Source organism: Sceloporus occidentalis, unplaced genomic scaffold (genome assembly GCF_023333645.1).
Source record: "Sceloporus occidentalis isolate IW3139 unplaced genomic scaffold, rSceOcc1.0.p SCAF_3, whole genome shotgun sequence".
Classification (NCBI taxonomy): Eukaryota; Metazoa; Chordata; class Lepidosauria; order Squamata; family Phrynosomatidae; genus Sceloporus; species Sceloporus occidentalis.
In genome coordinates, this window is record NW_028316983.1 from 193,849,535 (window position 1) to 193,870,137 (window position 20,603).

Sequence of the window (20,603 nt, forward strand, 5' to 3'; positions counted from 1 at the left end):
CAGGATTCGAACCCTGGCCTCCAGAGTTGTAGTAAAACACACAAAACACTACACTATGCTGGCAAGTTACCCTGCTAAAATATTTTTTTCAAGATGACCATGGCCACTATTTAGCAGTTGAAACTAAGATTAATGGCTTGAAGACTTGGATCATTGGAGTTTATGCCCAGTGAGAATGAATCCATTCCTGAGCTGGGTTTTTTGCTGATACAGAGGCCCCTGAGGGAAGGGATAAGGAACAGATTCCATCGTACTGATGCCTAGCCACTGGCACAGGGTTGAATAGAATTAGTGTAAGTCATCATAACAAAAGAGTAAATTAGTCATCCTTATCATTGTGAAATGGAAAGATTGGTGTTGAAAACAGGACACATGGTCTTTGTCAACTTACATATTCCTGCAGTGAAATGTATGGCTATGTCTAAAGACAGAGAATTTTTAAAAATGCCATTAAAATTTCTTTAAAATCTCATAAAACTCAATTTATTACAGTTATCCTTAAAAGATTGGGTCACCATATAAATAGCTTTTACTGGTGCTCTTTATGAAACTTTAAAACTATCCCTATGGTAACATCTTTCAACTTGGGAAAACAAAAAAAGTATCAGTTCCAAACAGATTTCATTCTTGCATTTTCCTTTAGTAATATAGGGAAGAAGTATACCATCAAGATGGAGCCAAATATCAGAACCAGGAAGCTAACCAGTGTTTTACCAACATTGATCTCAGACTTTGGGAGGGCACCATGTACATACACGCTGAAAATTGTTGTTAGATCACAGTAGCTGTACTCTGTATCTACAACAATGACTTTGAAGACATAAATGCCATTATACTGTGGAAATATTATTCTGTTGTCCTCATTCTTGTTTAGAATTTGATACTTAGAGGCAGATGATGGTAATGAATGATTTCCTCTCGATAGCTTGCAACTCTCATAATTTTGTCTGTTCCATGCAGTAGTTGGATCGTTGTCAGGATCCAGTTCAATCTGAGTGGTCCAATTTTGAGCTCTTGAAATGCAATTTGCCTCTACTTCGTTCTGAAGATAATCATAATTATGCATTCCATTTACTTCGAGGAGTATAAAATCAGCAGCTACATATTCCACAAACTCATCGTTTTCCCACAGTTCAAGAGCTGGAATCCAAGGACTGTCATAATAGAGGAGAAGAGGACATCTCCAAAGGTCGTAACGATAGCTGACATGGAGGTTCTCCTGTGGTAAACCTTTTCGACCAAGAAACTTTGGATCATATATATGGTTATCAATTGTATAAGTAAAATTTTGAAGCAGGCGTGGCTTAAAGAGGCCTTTGCTGCATGCATTTGTGGTCCTAACTATTCTGATATGTTTCTTAGGTGGGCAGTCCACGGCAATAAGAGCAGTCAACGGATGCATGTCAATACAGAATATACCTTTATTGTAAACATCCACAGTGATGGAAGACACCTTGCCTGTGGGATAGTTACTTTGAAAATCTTCATGAGCCATTCCTGAGAACTGTTGTTCCAGCAGTTTTATATGTAAGATATATTTAGGGTTTCCATCAAAGGTATAGCCTTCTTGCAGAATGTGTGCCTGGAATGCCAGCACATGTGGATTGCTCACAGTTACATAAGGATGTGCCCCAGTGCCTGGCTTGGGCACAAATGTGACATTGAAAGAAAGTTCCTGCTTCACATCAATGTTATACATGTGTTCATGAAACTCACCGCTAAGGATCTCTATTGGACAAGGCTGCATTGGTGGCCGCAGATCCATGAGCCTAGCTTGTATGTTGATGGTACATTTATGGAAATTATAATAATCAGAAAAATTGCTGTGGATGGGGTTTATGATACTTAGTGTTCCTCTGTCTTCAAACATCATCACCTCACAGATGCTATCAGGCTTGGTCACATTCTTTTCCCCAAGAAGCACCATTTTGATAGAGACCATATCCAGGCTTCCATAAAAAAGTCGATTCTTGGTGAGGGCTGCAACCTCCGAACTGCTGGTAGCCACAAAACATACACCTTGGTCGTGTGTAGGGAAAGTTTTGTTAGGATAAGCGTCTGTGGGAAGTACAGTGATGGTTTCTATTGTCTGGCCATTGTTGGAAGAGCTCACAAAGTTGTCATGGGTCCAAAGTATGATGAAACCTCTTAGGCCAGGGGCCATTATGCTGAGAACTTTTTCTTTATCGTGAAGAGTTAAATCAAATGGTGTGCCTGTGTCACCGGACATATACTCTAGGTCTCCATATATAAAATGAATCAAAGATGAATTACCTTCAGTTCTATTGAGGAGCAATCCAATTTCAGATGAGGAAGCAAAATAGTACACTCCAAGCACTATGCCATCCTTGTATGGTTTTCCCAGTAACAGTTCAAATTTAAAGCCTCCATTTTTGGAGTAGTAGATCTGGCTGTCACTGGCCAAACTGCCTGTGTCATATGCCACAACAACTGTACTCATATTGTAACAGACAGGGTTTTGTCCATCGAAGCAACAACTATACTGTGAAAGCTCAGTAACTGGACTATTAATCCCTGTTGCTGGCAACCATACATCTAGTACCTTATAAAAATAAAGATAAACTCTTCCATTTATGACTAGTACAATACGACTACTGTGGATAAAGACAGCAGCACTAACCAAGGCTGGTGACTTTGCTAAAACTGCTGGGACCATTACTGGCTGAAGGCTGCTCTCAAATCTGTCCGTGCTGATAAAAACTTTTTTTCCTAGGTATATGCTTGGAGTATGCCCTTCTTCAAATCTCTTTGCACACGGGTGCACTATTATGATAGGGTTATCATGGACGAAACTAAGGAGGTGGCCAGCTGGAGGTTTTGCTCTTACCATTTTCAAATCAAAAGACGCAGCTGAACGAACTAGTCTCTGAGAGCTACACGGCCAGGCACCAACATTCATACTAACTGGGAGGAGCCAGAGCTTCACTAATAAGGCCAAGTAAGTGTCAGATTCCAGGAACAACATGGTCCTCTTTCCTTTCATCAATTACAGTCTGTTATATGAGGGCTCAGATTAAAGGAGCTGCAGTTGCATGATCTCAGTTTCCCTCAGACTTTGCCGGTCAACTGCTCTGGCTGTTGGTTCCGAGAGGCAGTTGGCTGGTCCAGGGGGAGGAGTAGCAATGGGACGGATCTCTATGGCTCTGGTGTAGTTTGCACTGCCATTTTATTCTGGATGTGTTCTGCTTGCTGCAGTGATTACGGCTGACTACTAGTAGGCCTGTGTAAAACTCTCTTCTCAGCCTCTGGATTAGAGCAAGGAACTATAATAATTAAATAAGGAAGGCAATGTACAGACAGTACAGATATGAAGTCTGCTACTTTTGAAGTAAATTGTTGAAGTAAAGTGCTTCTGTTTGCAAAAGCAAGTGTGGGTATAGTCTTTGGTATCTGTGTCTTGATGGTATCTCTTGATGGTTCTATATTAGTTGCTTAATCACTCACTGAACCCTTGTTGATGAGGAACAAAAGTAGTAGAGTGGTATTGGCCTAATATCTTGCTTGTGGGATTCCCAAAGGTGTTTTAGTTTGAATCAGGATGCTGGACTACAGGCCCTTTTACACAGCAGATTTACAATACAGTACATTCCACTTTAACTGCCATGACAACATCCTATGCAATCTTGGGCTGTGCATTTACGGGAGGGTACTAGAAGGAGTAGAGAGTTCTAGTGCCTCTCCAGACTGGAAACCTTGGGATTTCATTGGATGCAGCCAAGGCCTTTATTGTGGAATCATAGTGCTATAACTGTGAAGATTATCGCACTACACTCTTAAAGTGTTGGTATTCCACTTTAACTACTCTGACTGCCTTCTGTTGGATTTTGGGATTTGTAGTTTACTGAAGCCTAAGGGTTCTCTGGCTGAATATTCTAAATGTCCCTTCCTAATCGGCAAATTTAAAAGGATTATGACCACAAGCTCAAGAACAATACAGAACCAATACAGTGAAAACAGAATTGGAAAGGAATATTAAGTGAATAAAACATAAGCACTAACTTATCTTGTTGTCGTTGTGTGCCTTCAAGTCATTTCCAACTTATGGTGACCCTAAGGCCAAATCTATCATGGGTATTTCTTGGCGAGATTTATTCAGAGCAGTTATGCCACTGCCTTCCCCTAAGGCTGAGGGCATGTGACTTGCTGAAGGACACCCAGTGGATTTCATGGCCCAGCTGGGAACTGAACTCTGTTCTCCATAGTTGCAGTCTAACACTCAAACCACTACACCATAAAGTTCTGCAAATGCTTTAGGGAGGGGTATAAATACAATAAACAAACAAACAAATTAATAATCATCCTATTCTCCAGTTATCCATTATCCTAGGAAGCACATTTCTACAACTGCTTTATTTTCCAGTTATCAATCATCTTAGGAAGCAGGTTATAATGCTAGAACAGTCAAGCAGTCAATTCAAGAAAGGTTAGTCACAGCTTATTCCCAATGGAGGGCAAAATGAAAGTGTGGTAGTCAGTTGGTCCAGGAGTCATTATAGCAAGTCAGCAGTCCAGAAACCATAAGCCAGGGGTAGGCAACCTACGGCCCGTGGGCCAGATCCGGCCCGGCGAGGCCTTGGGACCGGCCCCAGACCGGTCCTGCTGCCGATTGCTGCTGGGGCCTTTTGGGGACAATTGTCTATAGAAGCCTCAGAAACATGCATTTATATTAACATTCTTTAAAAATCAGCAAAATTTCCCGCGTGTCCTCCAGTTGAAAATTTTGTCCTACATTTGTCCCGGTTTATTTATATATTTTTAAAAAAAATTTAAATTTTTTTAATTATTTATTTTTTGGCTTTGGCCCCCCGGTTGTCTGAGGGACAGCAACCTGGCCCCCAGCTCAAAAAGGTTGCCTACCCCTGCCATAAGCTAACAAGGAGTAAATGAAGCCATCAAAGCAAGCCAGATCACAGTCAAGAAGTACAAATGACACTGGGCTGCTGGGAGATTTATGGGCAACACCACTAGGTGCCTAATTAATCATTGTCTTAACAGCCACTGCTACTAGTGTTCCTCTCTTCATTGCTCAGCAAAGGATAGGGGCCTATCCTCAGTGCCTTCAGACTCTGCCACTTCCTACGGGGGAACAGCAATAGCAATAGCAATACAGTTGCCCCTCCTTTGTTGTGGGAGATCCATTCCGGACCCCCTTGGGAAAATGGAGTTTCACTTATATTCAAGCGCCAATGGCTTGAATATAGGCGCACAGGTACACGCTCCATTCTTTCCCCTCAATTTGTCCCTCGCGCATAAACGAGAGACACTAAAACCACGAGAACGGACGGAGGACTGTATATTTCTATACTGCTTTATCAGTGAACAAGCACTCCCTAAATGGTTTACAATATGTAAGCCAATTACTCCCAACAAGCTGCGTACAGATTTCACTGACTTATGAAAGGATGGGAGGCTGACTTTACCTTGCAGCCCTCCAGGATCCAACTTAGAACGTTGTGGCTGCAGGACTGGCATTTAACCACACTATGTCACCAGGGCTCCCCATACAGGGACTCCCACCACCTCAGCCCCCAGCTTTCAGGACTCAGAGAGACCGTCAATAGCAGGAGCAGCACATTCTTGGAAGGCTGCCTCCTCCTCATTTTCATCTGAATTGTTCAGGGAGTGAATTATGACAGCAATGGACATAGGAGGAGAGATTTCAGAGAGAAAAGAAGCCAAATAAAAATGGTTCCTATGCAAGCTTGATGGAGTGGGCCTGCCTACTCCACTTATACCTGGCTGAAGCAGGAGAAGTGTTATTTAAACCAGCACTAACCATCAAGTAATAATGGACACTTACCTTAATCTCTTCCAGGATTTCAGAAACTTATGAAATACATCAGTACAGTAAATACAGTGCACATTTTATTCTATTTACAGCACATTTGTTATAAATATAATACATTTCTTGAAAAGCTTAATTAACTGGATTTTTTTAACAGATCAATTAAATTGTTATAGTTACATAATAAAGTTAATGAGTTTAAATGACAAACAGTTCATGGTTGTGAAATAGTGCATTTTGTACTGAGATGAAGGAGAAAATATCCAAACTAGTTTCATTTTTTAAAAATAATATTAAGTACTGTATGCAGTTGCCAATAAGGACTTGGCTATCAATACATGAAAAAAGTAGCCTCAACTTGAAAAGTGAAAATGAATAACTGAAGAGATTTGTTTATATCTTATTGAACTTCACAGAAATAACATAATTAAGAACAGATGGCTTGAACCCCTCCCCATGCCAACAAGGTCTTTCTCCTGAATTGCCTCCTCCACAAATATTAAGACATGCTCTACATTTTCACAGCAGTAAAGCTGCATTGGGCTAGGAGCTAAGTTATACAACAATTCTCCAATTTTGTTTTGAGGTGTCTTCAATTTGCCTGAATATTGCATTTTAACTTAAGAAATATTTTAAAGACATTAACTGTCAGTCCAATATGCCTGGCGTTATGAAACAGAAAAAGACAAGTAATCATAATAGGCTTGTATTTTATCTGCATCGTTTAACAGGTTCTATGCCACGGCTGCCCACGGAAAGAAATCCAGTTATCAACAGCATTCAAACTCCTTTTTGGTTTTTAAAATAATCTCTCAGCTAGTCAAATATTGTTGATGATGATCAGTGCAGGCATTGAGTTCTGTTGGCTTGTTTCAAACAAAGTAACCTGATCTGAAAGCTTGGCAAATACTCGCGGCGTTCCAAGATTATAAACTCCAGTACGAACAAAACAGGCCTTTAACTGTAGAGTACACACTTCTTGGCTTTTCACCTGAAGTTTGTATTGTGTTTTTCCAAGCCAGGTAAAAGAACCATGGATTTCAAGTGTTTCTGCACTAGAAAAGAAAAGAATCAAAAAACAAACAAACACAGAGACATGTCATATTTCACCTTCTTGTCCAAAAAGGAGCATAAACACATGGCACAGGCAAATTAACAGTTTCTAGGAATCAAAAATACAATGGGAATAAAATTAAGTCAATACAACTAAACTAGTTTAGTGCTCCTTTAATTTATTTGTGCTACAAGAAATTTCAGTTTTACACATTAAAATTTGTTTCCTTTCAATACATTTGCTTACAAAATTAATTTCATTCTTCTATAAGCCTTGCTTTTTTAGCAGACAATAATTACAATATATGGTAGGAATATTAGTTATTAATTTTGCAAGATCACATAATCCTAAATGCAAATTACTTGGTTGTTTGGATTAAGCAAGGGTGATACACACGTGGAATCATATTCCCTTTTGTATGTTACAGTTTTTTGATCTCAAACTGGATCATTTTTGAAAAATGCTACAGAAGAGTAGCAGAATTAAAGGTGCAGTCTTATTCTGGAAGTGGGGAAGAGAATGGTCATCAGGGGGATAAATCCAGACGCCATGATAATGAAAAGGGTCTGATTTCTCTCGATTTCATTTAATAAGAATTCCTCTCTGAGGTATTTCCAGTGATGTTAATGGAAAACTGTAAACTCTAGAACTCCAGGACAAACATTTAATTGCTTACTTGTTTAATTTACAACATTGTTCTATCACACTTTCTTCAATGTGTACCATGTTTTGTCCATACTTTCTCCTGTACTATATCAATCTTACTGACCAAAAGATTTTTTTAACAATACATGGTTTAGCATTCTAGGCAGTACATTTCTGGATCTGCCATATACCTCACAAAAACAGATGTGCAAAGATTAGATTTGTATGTGTTTCAGATCAATAAATGCACACATGTAGAAAGAGGCCAATTCTTGTGCATGAATTATGTAGTTGCCATTTTCTATGCTGTCCTAACAACAAGGACTTGAGAGATCCTGACTATTCCTCTCACTATTGCAACCTTCCACATGGCATGGAAACAGTTTGGCAAGGTTCTTTGTTAAGGTGAAACGTACAGAACGTTTCCAGTTTAAAGCTTTTCAACGAACTTCAATGAACTTTTCCCAGGAATTAGTGATTTATAGCTGCAGATACTATGCATTTAAACAGAAGAATGTTTCTGCTTTAAATAGAGACATGCTGGTGGCCACAGGAGGTGGTCTAATAATAATTTGCTTTACTAACATAAAGATTCAACTTTGGAAAATTACCTTGCTTTATGCCGCAGATCAATGATTACATCAACATCAGTCTGAGAGCAATTTGAAAGTAGAAGTGTAACCGGAACTATACAAAGGCTGTAAAAGGAAAGTTTCATTAGCAACACTGTCCTGATACTTCTGACACTGAATGAGCCACAGAGCATAACACCAACACTTTCTGGATGGCATGGCGGAGCAATCCACAAATTAGGTTACTCAGGGCATGGCAGCATCAGTAGCAGCAGTTCCAAAGTCCAAGATTCTTTTTCCATTAAGATTGTTGACTCCTGTGCCTAAACCTCAGTTTTTACACTTCCCACATAGCCAGCTGGATGTTTTTTGGGTTTTTTGTTTGTTTTTTTGCATTCATTCATGGTTGATTAGAATCACAGAATCATAGAGCTGGAAGAGATGGCAAGGGCCATCCAGTCCAACACCCTGCCATGCAGGAAATATAAATCAAAGCATCCCTGACAGATGGCCATCCAGCCTCTGTTTAAATCTCTAAGGAAGGAGACTTCATTACACTTCGAGGGAGTTTGTTCCACTGTCGAAAAGCCCTTACTGTCAGGAAGTTCCTCCTAATGTTGAGGTGGGATTTCTTTTCCTGTAGCTGGCAACCATTGCTCTGCGTCCTAGTCTCTGGAGCAGCAGAAAACAAGTTAGCTCCCTCCTCAATGTGACATCTCTTCAAGTATTTAAACAGGGCTATCATATCACCTCTTAACCTTCTCTTCTCCAGGCTAAACATACCCAGCTCCCTAGGCCATTCCTCATAGGGCATGGTTTCCAGACCCTTCACCATTTTAGTCACCCTCCTTTGGACACGCTCCAGTTTCTCAACATCCATTTAAATTGTGGTGCCCAGAACTGGACACAATATTCCAGGTGGGGCCTGACCAGAACAGAATAGTGGCACTGTTACTTCTCTTGATCTAGACACTATACATCTATTGATGCACCCTAAAATCGCATTGGCCTGTTAGCTGTTGCGTTGCACTGTTAACTCATGTTCAATTTGTGGTCTACTTGGACTCCCAGATCCCTTTCACATGTAGTCTCTCGGTCATCCAGGTTTCACGCATCCTGTATCTGTTCATTTCATTTTTCTGCCCTAAGTGCAGTACCTTGCATTTCTCCGTGTTGAAATTCATTTTGTTAGCTTTGGCCCAGATTTCTAGTCTGTTCAGGTCATTTTGAATTTTGATCCTGTCCTCTGGGGTATTAGCTACTCCACCTGACTTGGTGTCATCTGCAAATTTGATAAGTATACCCCTAATTCTGTCATCCAAGTCATTGATAAGGATGTTGAATAGCACTGGGCCCAGGACAGACCGTTTGGGACCCCACTGGTCACTTCTCTCCAGGATGAAAAGGAGCCATTGTTGAGCACCCTTTGGGTTCGGTCAGTCAACCAATTACAAATCCATGTAACAGTTACATTGTCTAACCCACATTTTTCAAGCTTGTTTGCAAGAATGTCATGGGAAACCTTGTCAAAGACCTTACTGAAATCCAGATATTCTATATCCACAGCATTTCCTTCATTTACCAAGCTGGTAGTTTTATCAAAGAAAGAGATCAGATTTGTCTAGCATGACTTCTTTCTCTGAAACCCATGTTGACTTTTTGTGATTATGGCAATGCTTTCTAGATGTTCACAGACTCTCTGTTTAATGATCTGCTCTAGAATCTTTCCTGGTATAGATGTCAGACTAACTGGACAATAATTGATGGGATCCTCTTTTTCCCCCTTTTTGAAGATGGGGACAACATTTGCCCTCTTCCAGTCTGCTGGGATTTCTCCTGTTCTCCAGGAATTCTCAAGGATTATTGCCAATGGCTCCGATATTAGATTTGCCAGTTCTTTTAATACCCTTGGATATAGTTCATCTGGTCCTAGAGACTTATATTCGTAGTTTGTAAATGATGAAGACTCAGAAAACGGGGAAAGATTTAGATGACAAGGCTGCAGATATTGAAGAAACTCTTCCAATGGAAAAGAAAAAGAAATAAGAGTAAAGAAGATGGGGTGAGAGAATCGGCATTGCTGACTGCTAACCAGCAGATCATGCAGAGACAGTTAATACATTGAAAAGATGGTTACAAAGCAGTGTGAGGTATTAAAAAGAGAAATCTTTGAAAATACTACAACTGATGAGAGCAATTTGGAGTGTTTCTCACACTTTCTCACTAAAGAAGGCACAAGCAGCAAAGCAGAAGAAATCAAGAAATTACAAGTGGCAGAAGAAAGGCTACTGAACTGATGCTATTTTTAAAAAGGTGAAAATAGGGGCTAAAACAAAGGAAGTGGCGCTACTTCCTCAGAAGAGGACAGTAATTCTGTAGTTCAGAGCAGAGAAACAACCCAATACCGCTTTGGGCATCCATGTTGGGAACAGACTTTCCACAACTGGGGGCTGAATCACACGACATTTTCAAGCAACAGGAGAGCAAGCCCGAACGCAGGCAATACAAAGTGTTGGTTATTACCTTTAAAGCCCTACATGGCTTGGGCCTCTCCCTACACAATCCACCTCGCACTCTCAGAACATAGGGAAAAAATTATTAGAATATATGAAAACTAGACTAGCTACAACTTTCCATAAAGCGTTCACAGCCGCTACCCCTAAACTATGGAACAACTTACCAGAACAGATAGATCCATCTTATTACCATCTTAGAAGCCTTTAAGAAGGCACTTAAGACTGACCTCTTCTGGCAGGTCGATCCATCTGATCTTCTATAGCTGATTCCAAAGCACACTACCACTTCTGACTAGCTAGCATGGAAAACAGATGACGATTTGGTTATTTTTAATGATTGGTAGCAGTATTGCTGTCTATTTTATTGACTGCATTTTTAGATAATTGTATTTTGCATCTTGTAAAATTTATTTTATTTTTTGTTGTAATCCTGCCTCGATCCGCAGGGAGAGGTGAGAAATATAAATAAAATTTTATTATTATTATTATTATTATTATTATTATTATTAGAGTTTGATGGACAGGTGTTGTGGAAACAAAGAGGGAACAGAGTAAAGGAAGAACTTCATTCCTTTGTTACAAAGCATGTTGGCAGAGAAACAAGGGATGGTGAATTATCAGAACACACTCTTCCACACACATTGTCTTCAGATGATGATTGGGTAGAAGAGTCTGAGGTGACCAATATGGTTAAATATAGGCAATGAAAAGAAAAGGAAGGAAATAAAATTAAAAAGGTTGAAAATAGGAAGGAAAATGTGATGCAAACTGCAGTTCAAAGTAAAAAAAATTAGAAAAAGTTAATGCAGAATTAAATTCAAAAATGGAATTTTAATCAGAGATGTTTGTGGGAGAGATATAAAGAGGAAATTTTAGTGATATTTCTAAGAGTGAAATGGAAATAGAAATAGCTTGAAGCAGATTAATCAATGTAGACAGTTTTAAGCATCTGTTATTTCTAAAGCCTCTTTAGTGCCAACCGAGAAGTCCAAGACTCAGCTATTCAGCATATGACAAAACAACCAATGAAAAATGAATTGGACATGGCTCCCACTTTGGAAGAAACCCTTTAGGCCATACAACAGATGAAAAAAGGTAAGGCAGCCAGGATTGATGGAATTCCACCTGAAGCTTGGAAACATGGAGGTCATGTGCTCCATGATAAATTCCACGAGCTCCTTGTGAGTTGCTGGGGAAAAGGTGAACTGCCATCAGATCTCTGAGATGCAGTCATCATCACCCTGTATAAGAAAAAAGGAGCAAAATCCGATTGCTCAAACTATCAAAGTATAACACTGCTCTCCATTGCTGGAAAAATCCTTGCAAGGATACTCCTGAACAGATTAGTTCCTGCTATTGCAGAAGAACTTCTCCCTGAAAGCCAATGTGGCTTTAGAGCTAATAGGCCCACTACAGACATGGTATTTGCCCTTAGACAACTGCAAGAGAAATGTAGAGAGCAGAACAAAGGACTCTATGTAACATTTGTCGACCTCACCAAAGCCTTCGACACTGTGAGTAGAAAAGGTCTGTGGCAGATCCTGGAATGACTAGGATGCCCTCACCCCCCAAAAAATTCCTCAAAATGATTATCCAGCAAGGTCAAGTCAGATATGGCGACGCTCTCTTGGAGCCCTTTCTAATAACTAATGGTATGAAACAAGGTTGTGTTCTCGCTCCAACTCTATTTACAAACTTCTTCAGCATGATGCTCCAAAGGGCTACAGCAGATCTCGAAGAAGACGGCATTTATATACGCTACCGTACTGATGGTAGCCTGTTTAACAGCAGCTCTGCAGCGCCTAACATCCTGCTTTGCTACAGCTGCAGAGCTCTTTGGGCTGGAAGTCAGTCTGAAGAAAACGTAAGTTCTCTACCAGCCTGCACCACAGGAAGAACACTACCATCCCCACATTACTGTAGGCAAATCTGTGCTTAAATCTGTCCAGCAGTTCACCTACCTGGGAAGCATCATCTCCTCAGACGCCAAGATTGATAAAGAGATTGATCACAGACTAGCAAAGGCATATAATGCATTTGGAAGGCTTCACAAAAGAGTCTGGAGTAACAAACACCTGAGACGAAGCACAAAAATCAGTGTGTATAGAGCCATTGTACTTCTCCTTTATGGGTCTGAAACATGGGTCATCTATCTCCAACACCTATGACTCCTCGAACGCTTTCATCAGCGCTGTTTACGCACAATTCTAAATATACACTGGACTGACTATGTGACGAATGTTGCTGTCCTTGAGCAAGTAGGTATCACTAGCATTGCGGCCATGCTATTGAGGACGCAGCTGCGCTGGGCAGGACATGTTTCTAGGATGAAGGACCATCGCCTCCCCAAAATAGTATTCTATGGTGAACGTGCCACGGGTCAGCATAAGAGGGACGCTCCAAAGAAGAGATATAAGGACTTCCTGAAACAACATCTCAGGCTCGGCCAAACTGATCAACAATGGTCCGCCCTGGCCTCGCATCGGGAGGCATGGAGACGCACTATCCACAATGCTGCAGCCTTTTTTGAAAGCTCACGCCGAACGAGTCTCGAAGAGAAACAACAACGCAGAAAGAACCACAACCCGGAAACATCACCCATGGAGACTTTCTGCTGTGCTTTCTGCAACCGGACTTGTTTATCTCGGATTGGGCTTTTTAGTCATCAACGCGCTTGTAGAAAGCGCAGGATGAGTCTTTCCTGAATCTTCGTTTGCGAAGAAACGCCAGAGAGATAAAGAATGTTGCAGACATTAGATCTGAAGGACAGTCATGAGGAGGTGCAGTGTAGCAAGAGTAAAAGAAATAAGGAGAGTAACACAGCAACAATAATGAAAAAAACAGCACTAAAGGGTGTTAAAAAAAACAGCAGCGGGGTGGAAAGTCATCAACATTTATAAGACACTATAAAATAGACAAATATGTCAGCATAAGGTGCCTTTGAGCAGACTGTCTTGCAGTCAGTGATGTAGTCTGGGATAGCCACACCTACTCAAGACAGGGGAGCTTAGGTACATCCCAACTGTTGTGAATTGTTCATCCAGGAGGACACCCAGAAAATGAGGTTAATACTTACCATGAAGGCTCATTCTTGGATGGCCTGGAGGAGCAATCCACCTCCATCCTAAATGTGGCTGCATCATCATCATTAGTTAAAGGAATAAGACGTTATAAGCATAATAAGTGAGAAGAAGACAACTACTGCAGCATATAACCAGGTGAGGTTCTTAGGCACGTTTTATAAAGACTCTGATGTGAAGGCATATGAGTCAGCCATATTAACAGAAAAAACAGTATTAATGGGAAAACAATCTTGGACTTTGGAACTTCTACGATGGGTGCTGGCCTGCAAGAGATAATCCTACATTTGTAGATTGCTCCTCCAGGCCATCCAAGAATGAACATTCAAGATAAGTACCAACTCATTTTCTGAAAATAATCAACACAAAAATAAGATTGTGCATATTGGAAACCAAATGGCAAAGATAAATATACTTGTCTGGGTTTATTTGGGATTTTGCAGAGAATGAGGATAATATGAAGAGTGATAATGCTGTATTTTATCTAGTCATGTTTCAGTGCAATCTACCTGATTTTTGACTAGAGAGCTCACCTATACTGCTCCAGTGAACAAGGCAATGCACTAGATCAATACATACTCTCTATGAATGGAAGGGCTTCTTCCATTGCAGGAGAGATTGGAATCCAACACTGACCTCTCATTAGAGGAGGAGAATAGTCTACCCACAATCTTCCCTCCTTTCCACACAGATCCCAGCAGCACTTTCTATGATGTTTTTCAGGATATTTCAACACTCTGGAACATCTGTTCACACACAGCACAGTGCTGTGGTGGAAAACAGAATGGCTGCCTAACACACTTACTACAGCAACAGCAATGCCACACTAAATGCAAATTTGGATCCAACCCACTGATTGCACCTTATCCTATTACTTACTCCCATGACTTTTTCAGAAACCTGTATTTGGGGAATTTTATTATTTGATGAATTACAGGTCTGTGTTTTGGTTGATGAAAGTTATAAAAACAATCAGATTTTACTTATGAGAGTTTCTCATATATTTTCAATAGCTACATTTGACTCAGAATATGAATACTCTGCTGAATCCTCTTGAATCAGTACAGGTGTGATTTATAGTGCACTTTCGTAGAGGACTATGTAACAACCTTCATGAGTTAAAAATGAAGATAACTATTAAAAGAACAGTGTATTTCCATTTTTTCTAGTGAAGTTACATCATATAATTATTCAGCTTTTTAAAATATTTGCACACAGATCAGCATCTAAAATTCTTAACAATTAAAATTAGGAATTAGTCTAACCTTTCCTGATGAAATGAGTGGTCAAAGGTTTCAGGATAATGAAGTCTAGTTTTAATAAGGTTGGAAAGCTGGTCTGATGGTGGTCTGGCAGGTACAGATGTACTGTCTGGTCGAAAGAAATTTAAGAGACCTATCTCTGGTGACTCCTGGAACATAAAAATGTTCAGACAATGCAGACAATGCTAGCTAGAATCAAGAAGCACTTAGAATTCTACATGTAGAAATCTATTTTATTCAAATAAATATACACAAACACAAGGAAGTAACTTAACTGGCTCTTCCTATAAATCAAGTTGAGAACAGACTAAATCCTGGTATGTACGAAATACAGAAAGTACAAGAAATTTCTAAGCTATTAAGCTGTATTAAGTCAGTCTGAATATGCCAATTCAGGTTAAATATAACGCTTACATAATTAGCCACTTTTCCATATCAAACATATACCTGCATATTTTTATTTCTAATTTTATAGCCCACCTTACCACGGAAGTCTCAAGGCAGCTAACAGAAACTATCCTCTCACCTCAATACACAGCAGAGAACACAATGAACAGAGTAGAGGTGGGGACCAGGAAAGCAAGTATAATTGGAATCTCATTATACCAGGGCTACCAGAGGGTTAGTCACATTTGTCAGTTACAGCAAGAACTGAGTGTCCTGAAAGATGGAGTCCACTTCAACAATGTCTGCAACATTAGTTTCACTTGGCAGCCATATGCATGGGAGTAGGGTTGCCATATCCTGGATTCTGCCGGGACATTCACAGTTTTTAGCCATTTTGAATGTCCTGGCCCGGGTTTAGAGCCAGTCCTGGCTCCTGCCTCCTCTGCTGCCGCCATCTCCTCCTCCTTAACCATTATTTCTGTGCAACAGCGGCAGCATGCAAGGCCTAGTTGCCTTGCTAGCCTTTGCTGGGCTCAGATGCGGCTCAGTGCAGGGCCTCTGTCGCCGCCTGCCATGTGGGGTGGGGCCCGATAAGAAAGGCCTCCATGGCAAGGCCTTTCCTCCAGCGGTGGCGGAACTGTGCAGGGGCCAGACAGCTGCCTGAGGCCCCGCGCCGCATGGCAGGCAGTGGGGAGAAGAGTCCTTGCTGTGAGGGTCTCCCTCCTTGGGGCCCAGTTGTCTGGCTAAGGCGCAGTGCAGCTCTGCCACTACGGGAGGAGAGGCCTTGCCGTGGAGGTCTCTCTCTTTGGGGGACCCCGAGAAGAGAGGCCACTGCAGCCATACCTTCTCCATAAGCAGAGAAGTCACATGGTGCCTCAGCCAGCCTGCTGGCCCCCAAGGAGGGAGGCCCCCACAGCAAGGCCTTCTCCAGAGGAGGCTAGGGTCCCTCAGCATCCCTTCCTGCTCCATGGCTCCTTCCCTTTGTGGACCTAGCCCTCTCTCTCTCTCTGGTTAGGGGGGCAGGGGAGGGAGAAGAGGATCGCTGGCTCCTGACCCTCTTTCCTTCTCCCGGAGCCTTTGGGGCGGTGCTGGGGCTGTCCCTTCCATCAAGGCTGACACCAGAGAATGGGAGAAGAGCCGCTGGGGGACCTCTCCTCATCCTCCCACAAAGCTCCAACAGGAGCTAGACCGCAAAGGCGGCAGCAGTGGAGAGGGAGGGTCCCGGAGGCAGCCCTGGGGCCAACCCCCCTGGGACCTCTTAGACCGAGATGCCCTCCGCCCGGCAGCACCCCCGGAAAGGGTGGCTTCTGCTCCGGAGGCAATTCAGCCTTGAAGGGGCAAGGGTAGGGTTGCCATATTGCACATTCTTCTCCTGTTTCTCCTCCTCCTCTTCTTCTTACTCCTCCTCTTCTTATCTTCTTTCTCCTATTCTTCTTCTTTCTCCTTTTCCTTTTATTTCTCTTACTCCTCCTCCTCTTCTTCTTCCCCTCTTCCTCCTTCTTTCTCCTCCTCCCACCTCTTCCTCCTCCTCCTCTTCTGTTGTTGTTGTTGTGTGCCTTCAACTCCTTTCTGACTTATGATGCCCCTGTAGAGTTTCCTAGGCAAGTTCCTTCAGAAGGGGGGTTGCCTTTATCTTTCCCAGAGAGGCTGAGAGAGTGTGACTTGTCCAAGGTCATCCAGTGGGTTTCCATGGCTGAGCTGAGATTTGAACCCTGGTCTCCCATTGTCCCTAGTCCAATACTCAGGACTGGATGACCTTGGACTACACCATGCTGGACCCTCCACTGCAGTTAAAAGTACAGCATTCAGTTGTTATTTGCTGTTGTGTACCTTCAAGTTGTTTTCCGCCTTATGGAGACCCTAAAGCAAACCTATCCTGGGGTTTCCTTGGCAAGATTTGTTCAGAGGAGGTTTGCCATGGCTTTCCGCTGAGGAGGCTGAGAAAGTGTGACTTGCTTGAGGTCACCCAATAGGCAACGAATTGAACCCTGGTCTCCAGAGTCCTAGTCCAACACACAAACCACACAAAGCTACATCCCAACCTTTTATCCAGGAAGAATGTCAAAATGTTCTCCTTTTTGAGCATGACTGAGAAGCATTAATTTATATTGTTTTTTATTAATGTTTTTGGCTTTTAATTGGTCGTGTCTCCCATTTTTCTTGAATGTCCTACAATTTGTCCTACATTTTTCCTACACTTTGTCCCGGTTTAATGGAAGAGAATTATGGCAACCCTACATGGGAGGGAGGCTGTAAAAGCATTTGTCATTTGTTTTAGAAAAAAACAATGTCAAATCATTGTACTATTTTCCTTTTTTTTTCTTCGACACTCATTTATATACAAATCTGATAACTGATCATAGAATCATAGAGCTGGAAGAGACCTCAAGGGCCATCCAGTCCAACCCCCTACCATGCAAGAATACATGATAAACTCTTTATACATCTGAAGGATTATTCTCAATGAACTCTTACACAACAATGGTGTAACTCTTTAAGCTGCTCAGCTTAAATATCTTCAAGCTTTCTCCCCGAGGTACTAGTTTGCTTTTTGGAGAGACACTCCATCATATGAATTTTTGCCTGTAAGCTGACGCAGCATAGATTGGATGCAGGATTACCATCTTGGTAACACTTACATTACAGATACAACCTGCATTTTTCTTGAAGTAAAGTGGTAATGCTAGCAAAATACAGCACAGGACTGTGAGCAATCATGTTCTATAAAGTGTGTTATCACTACTCTTCCAAAAAGTAAGATGTATAAGACATAACTTTTCAAAGGAACTGAAATAAATTTGTTAATAGCAGGAGTTCTAACCCCATGCTACAGCAGCCAGCATTTAAAACAGACAGCTGCTGGCAGATGTTCCATCAACAGATTCAGGTGGAGGAAGCAATTTTTGTCTCCACGCAGCCCCTATGTGCCCTAAATATATATTCTAGAAGGCTTGGAAACCATCCAGAATTAAAGAATAAGTAATGTGAAAGGAAGGAGCAGGTAGAAGACAACTTCATACAAGCACCAGAACTACTTTTATCACTAGATGTCCACCACTTGATTTTGTTCATTGTTTCAAGCTCATTTTGTTGACCTCAGTCTATTTCCCTTAATTACTTTCAGAAATTAATAAACTATGAAGAAAATGTTATAGTTGAGAATAGATTAAACAAAAGTGTACTTTTCCATGATGGTCCCAGTCTTATCAGTGTTGTATAAAAATGTCATTTTGTACATCACTTTCTTTCCACAAATACAGAAATATGCTTGCCTACACAAATATTAACTGTCTTGAGAACACTGTAAGGGTTTTGTTGTATGTGCAGCAAGTATGTGGTCTGAAAAGCCAAAACATCTAACTATTCAAAGGCAAGAAGGTCACATACAATTAATCTGGTATTTATGGTATCATGCATCTTATAAGGAAAAAAAGTATGAATTTAGCCAAGGATTATAAAAAAAAGTGCTCTTAGAAACATATACTTCTAATGTACATGTCTCCTGGATTCCAGTACCTGTTCCAAGTCTTCCCAGTCAGAATTCCCAAGTACTTTTTTAAAACCCTAGAAAGGTCAAAGAAAATGAAACAAGAGTTAGAGGCAATGTGTGGAATACAATCTAACACCAATGAACATGTTAATTCAATCATATACAGGTACATAAACCAAGTTAGGCTGAATCATGGTTAATTTAAGTATTCAACTATAGGGCTGTTGTTGTGCAGGAGGGCTGCTCCAGGAAAGAAACTAACTTTCTTGAAGCTGATTCATGATTAAGTATCTGTAATTGGAAAAAAGTCATTATGTCTGCAACCAAATCAAACACAGTGATACCTCCATGAAAGGAAAGCATGATAACACAACAACCTGTCATTTTCTTTCCCGATGCATAATCGCAATGCACCATGAAAACCGGAGGAAAAAATCCTCTGCACTTGTGGAGTGATAAACATTGCCACTATGTGAATCCAGCTAAAAGTAATCAGAGTGGATGAGAGGCTGCAGCTCATATGGGGAGGACACACAGTTTCAGGGTACTTGAAGAAAGTTTGATGTTCAGTACATAAAAGCATCTATCTGAAAATGGGCTATTTGGAATTTATTACTCTTGGAAATCTTCAGGTGAGGCTTTTTGATGTTTTGGGGAGAGTGTGGGGGCTTGTGGGGTCCTGTGCAGATATGGGAACCACAAAAAGTCTATGGAGTCAACATGTGGTGCACTAGCCATAATTTCTCTCTCCTTCAGCAAGACTGATGAATGATCCAATTCACTACACTGCAACACTATATGTTCACTGTGTAAGACATGTGTCTAGCAACATAATCAACTGCAGTCTGGTGTGAGATATGAATGTTATCAAACTCCCCAAGGATAAAATAAAAACTTACATTTCAATTCAAAACAGAGAACCATGAAAGTATAAATAAAGGAAGAAACAAGAAACTGTACATCTGCCCCTGACAGATTGGTAGAAATTATTATTAAAAGTTGCATTAAACATGTAGTAGAAAAAAGCTTTGCTTTTAGAATCAGTGTAATTTCTACTTGAGAGCAACTGCCATATTATTACCAAGCTCCCCAGATCTTATTCTGATTCTAGACATGCTACACAGTGTTGATATGAACCTATGTTTAGTTAACCAGGATTCTCAAGCTTAATTTTTTTTAAAGTAAACTTCTTCCAGGAGCTGAGATATAAAGCAAAACATACAGCTGCACTGTTTTGAGGGTAACAAGTCTGCTACTACCTTTCAATGCTTTGCCTGAGGGCCACATGTGATCCCCTCAGGGCCATTTTTGTGGGGTCCTATTTCTTTTCCTTGAGGTGTGGAGGGCATTTTCATCATGTGAAGTCAAAGGCTTTCATGGCCGGCATCCATAGTTTTTTGTGGGTTTTTTGGACTATGTGGCCATGTTCTAGCAGTTTCTTCCTGACGTTTCACCAGCATCTGTGGTTGGAAGTTGCCAGCCACAGATGCTGGCAAAACGTCAGGAAGAAACTCTGCTAGAACATGGCCACATAGCACGAAAAACCCACAAAAAACATTTTCATCATGTTTGAATCCCCCTTGAGTTCAAAACAATTTTTTTGATTTTTTTCCCCTTCAAAGTGATCCAAAATGCCCTCCAGGGGCCCAAGAGGCCCAGAAACATGGTGAGAATGCTCCCAGATCCCCTAGATTTTGGTGGTGATGGTTTGTTTTGGGTTTTTGTTCCCACTCACCTATCCCAGAAAAAGTGTGGTTGGGCACAGCTCTCCAAGGTACCTTTGGGTACTTA

The 20,603-nt window shown here is 41.1% G+C and overlaps 2 protein-coding genes across 9 annotated transcripts in view; both read right to left on the reverse strand.

Moving 5' to 3' along the window:
* Nucleotides 1–517: 517 nt before the first annotated feature.
* Nucleotides 518–4,032, reverse strand: CATSPERD (catsper channel auxiliary subunit delta). The gene has a single exon (XM_089518849.1). It carries the CDS (start codon nucleotides 3,002–3,004, stop codon nucleotides 605–607), a length of 2,400 nt encoding a protein of 799 aa, XP_089374975.1. The 5' UTR covers nucleotides 3,005–4,032; the 3' UTR covers nucleotides 518–604.
* A 1,841-nt stretch (nucleotides 4,033–5,873) lies between these two features.
* TRAPPC8 (trafficking protein particle complex subunit 8) overlaps nucleotides 5,874–20,603 on the reverse strand; it is a 110,618-nt gene continuing 95,888 nt past the window's right edge. For 7 of the 8 annotated variants that reach the window (XM_089517230.1, XM_089517229.1, XM_089517233.1 and 4 more), the window contains 4 exons: nucleotides 18,839–18,886; nucleotides 14,939–15,084; nucleotides 8,117–8,203; nucleotides 5,874–6,861 (listed from right to left, as the gene is read on the reverse strand). In XM_089517230.1, the coding sequence (XP_089373356.1) occupies nucleotides 6,627–6,861; nucleotides 8,117–8,203; nucleotides 14,939–15,084; nucleotides 18,839–18,886 (516 nt within the window). In that variant the 3' untranslated portion in view covers nucleotides 5,874–6,626. The remainder of the gene's footprint in view (nucleotides 6,862–8,116; nucleotides 8,204–14,938; nucleotides 15,085–18,838; nucleotides 18,887–20,603) is intronic. The other variant, XM_089517236.1, reaches the window with a different exon arrangement.

Excerpts from the sequence above, each read along its gene's own strand:
- CATSPERD (XM_089518849.1), bottom strand. The coding sequence starts at position 3,004 with ATGAAAGGAAAGAGGACCATGTTGTTCCTGGAATCTGACACTTACTTG.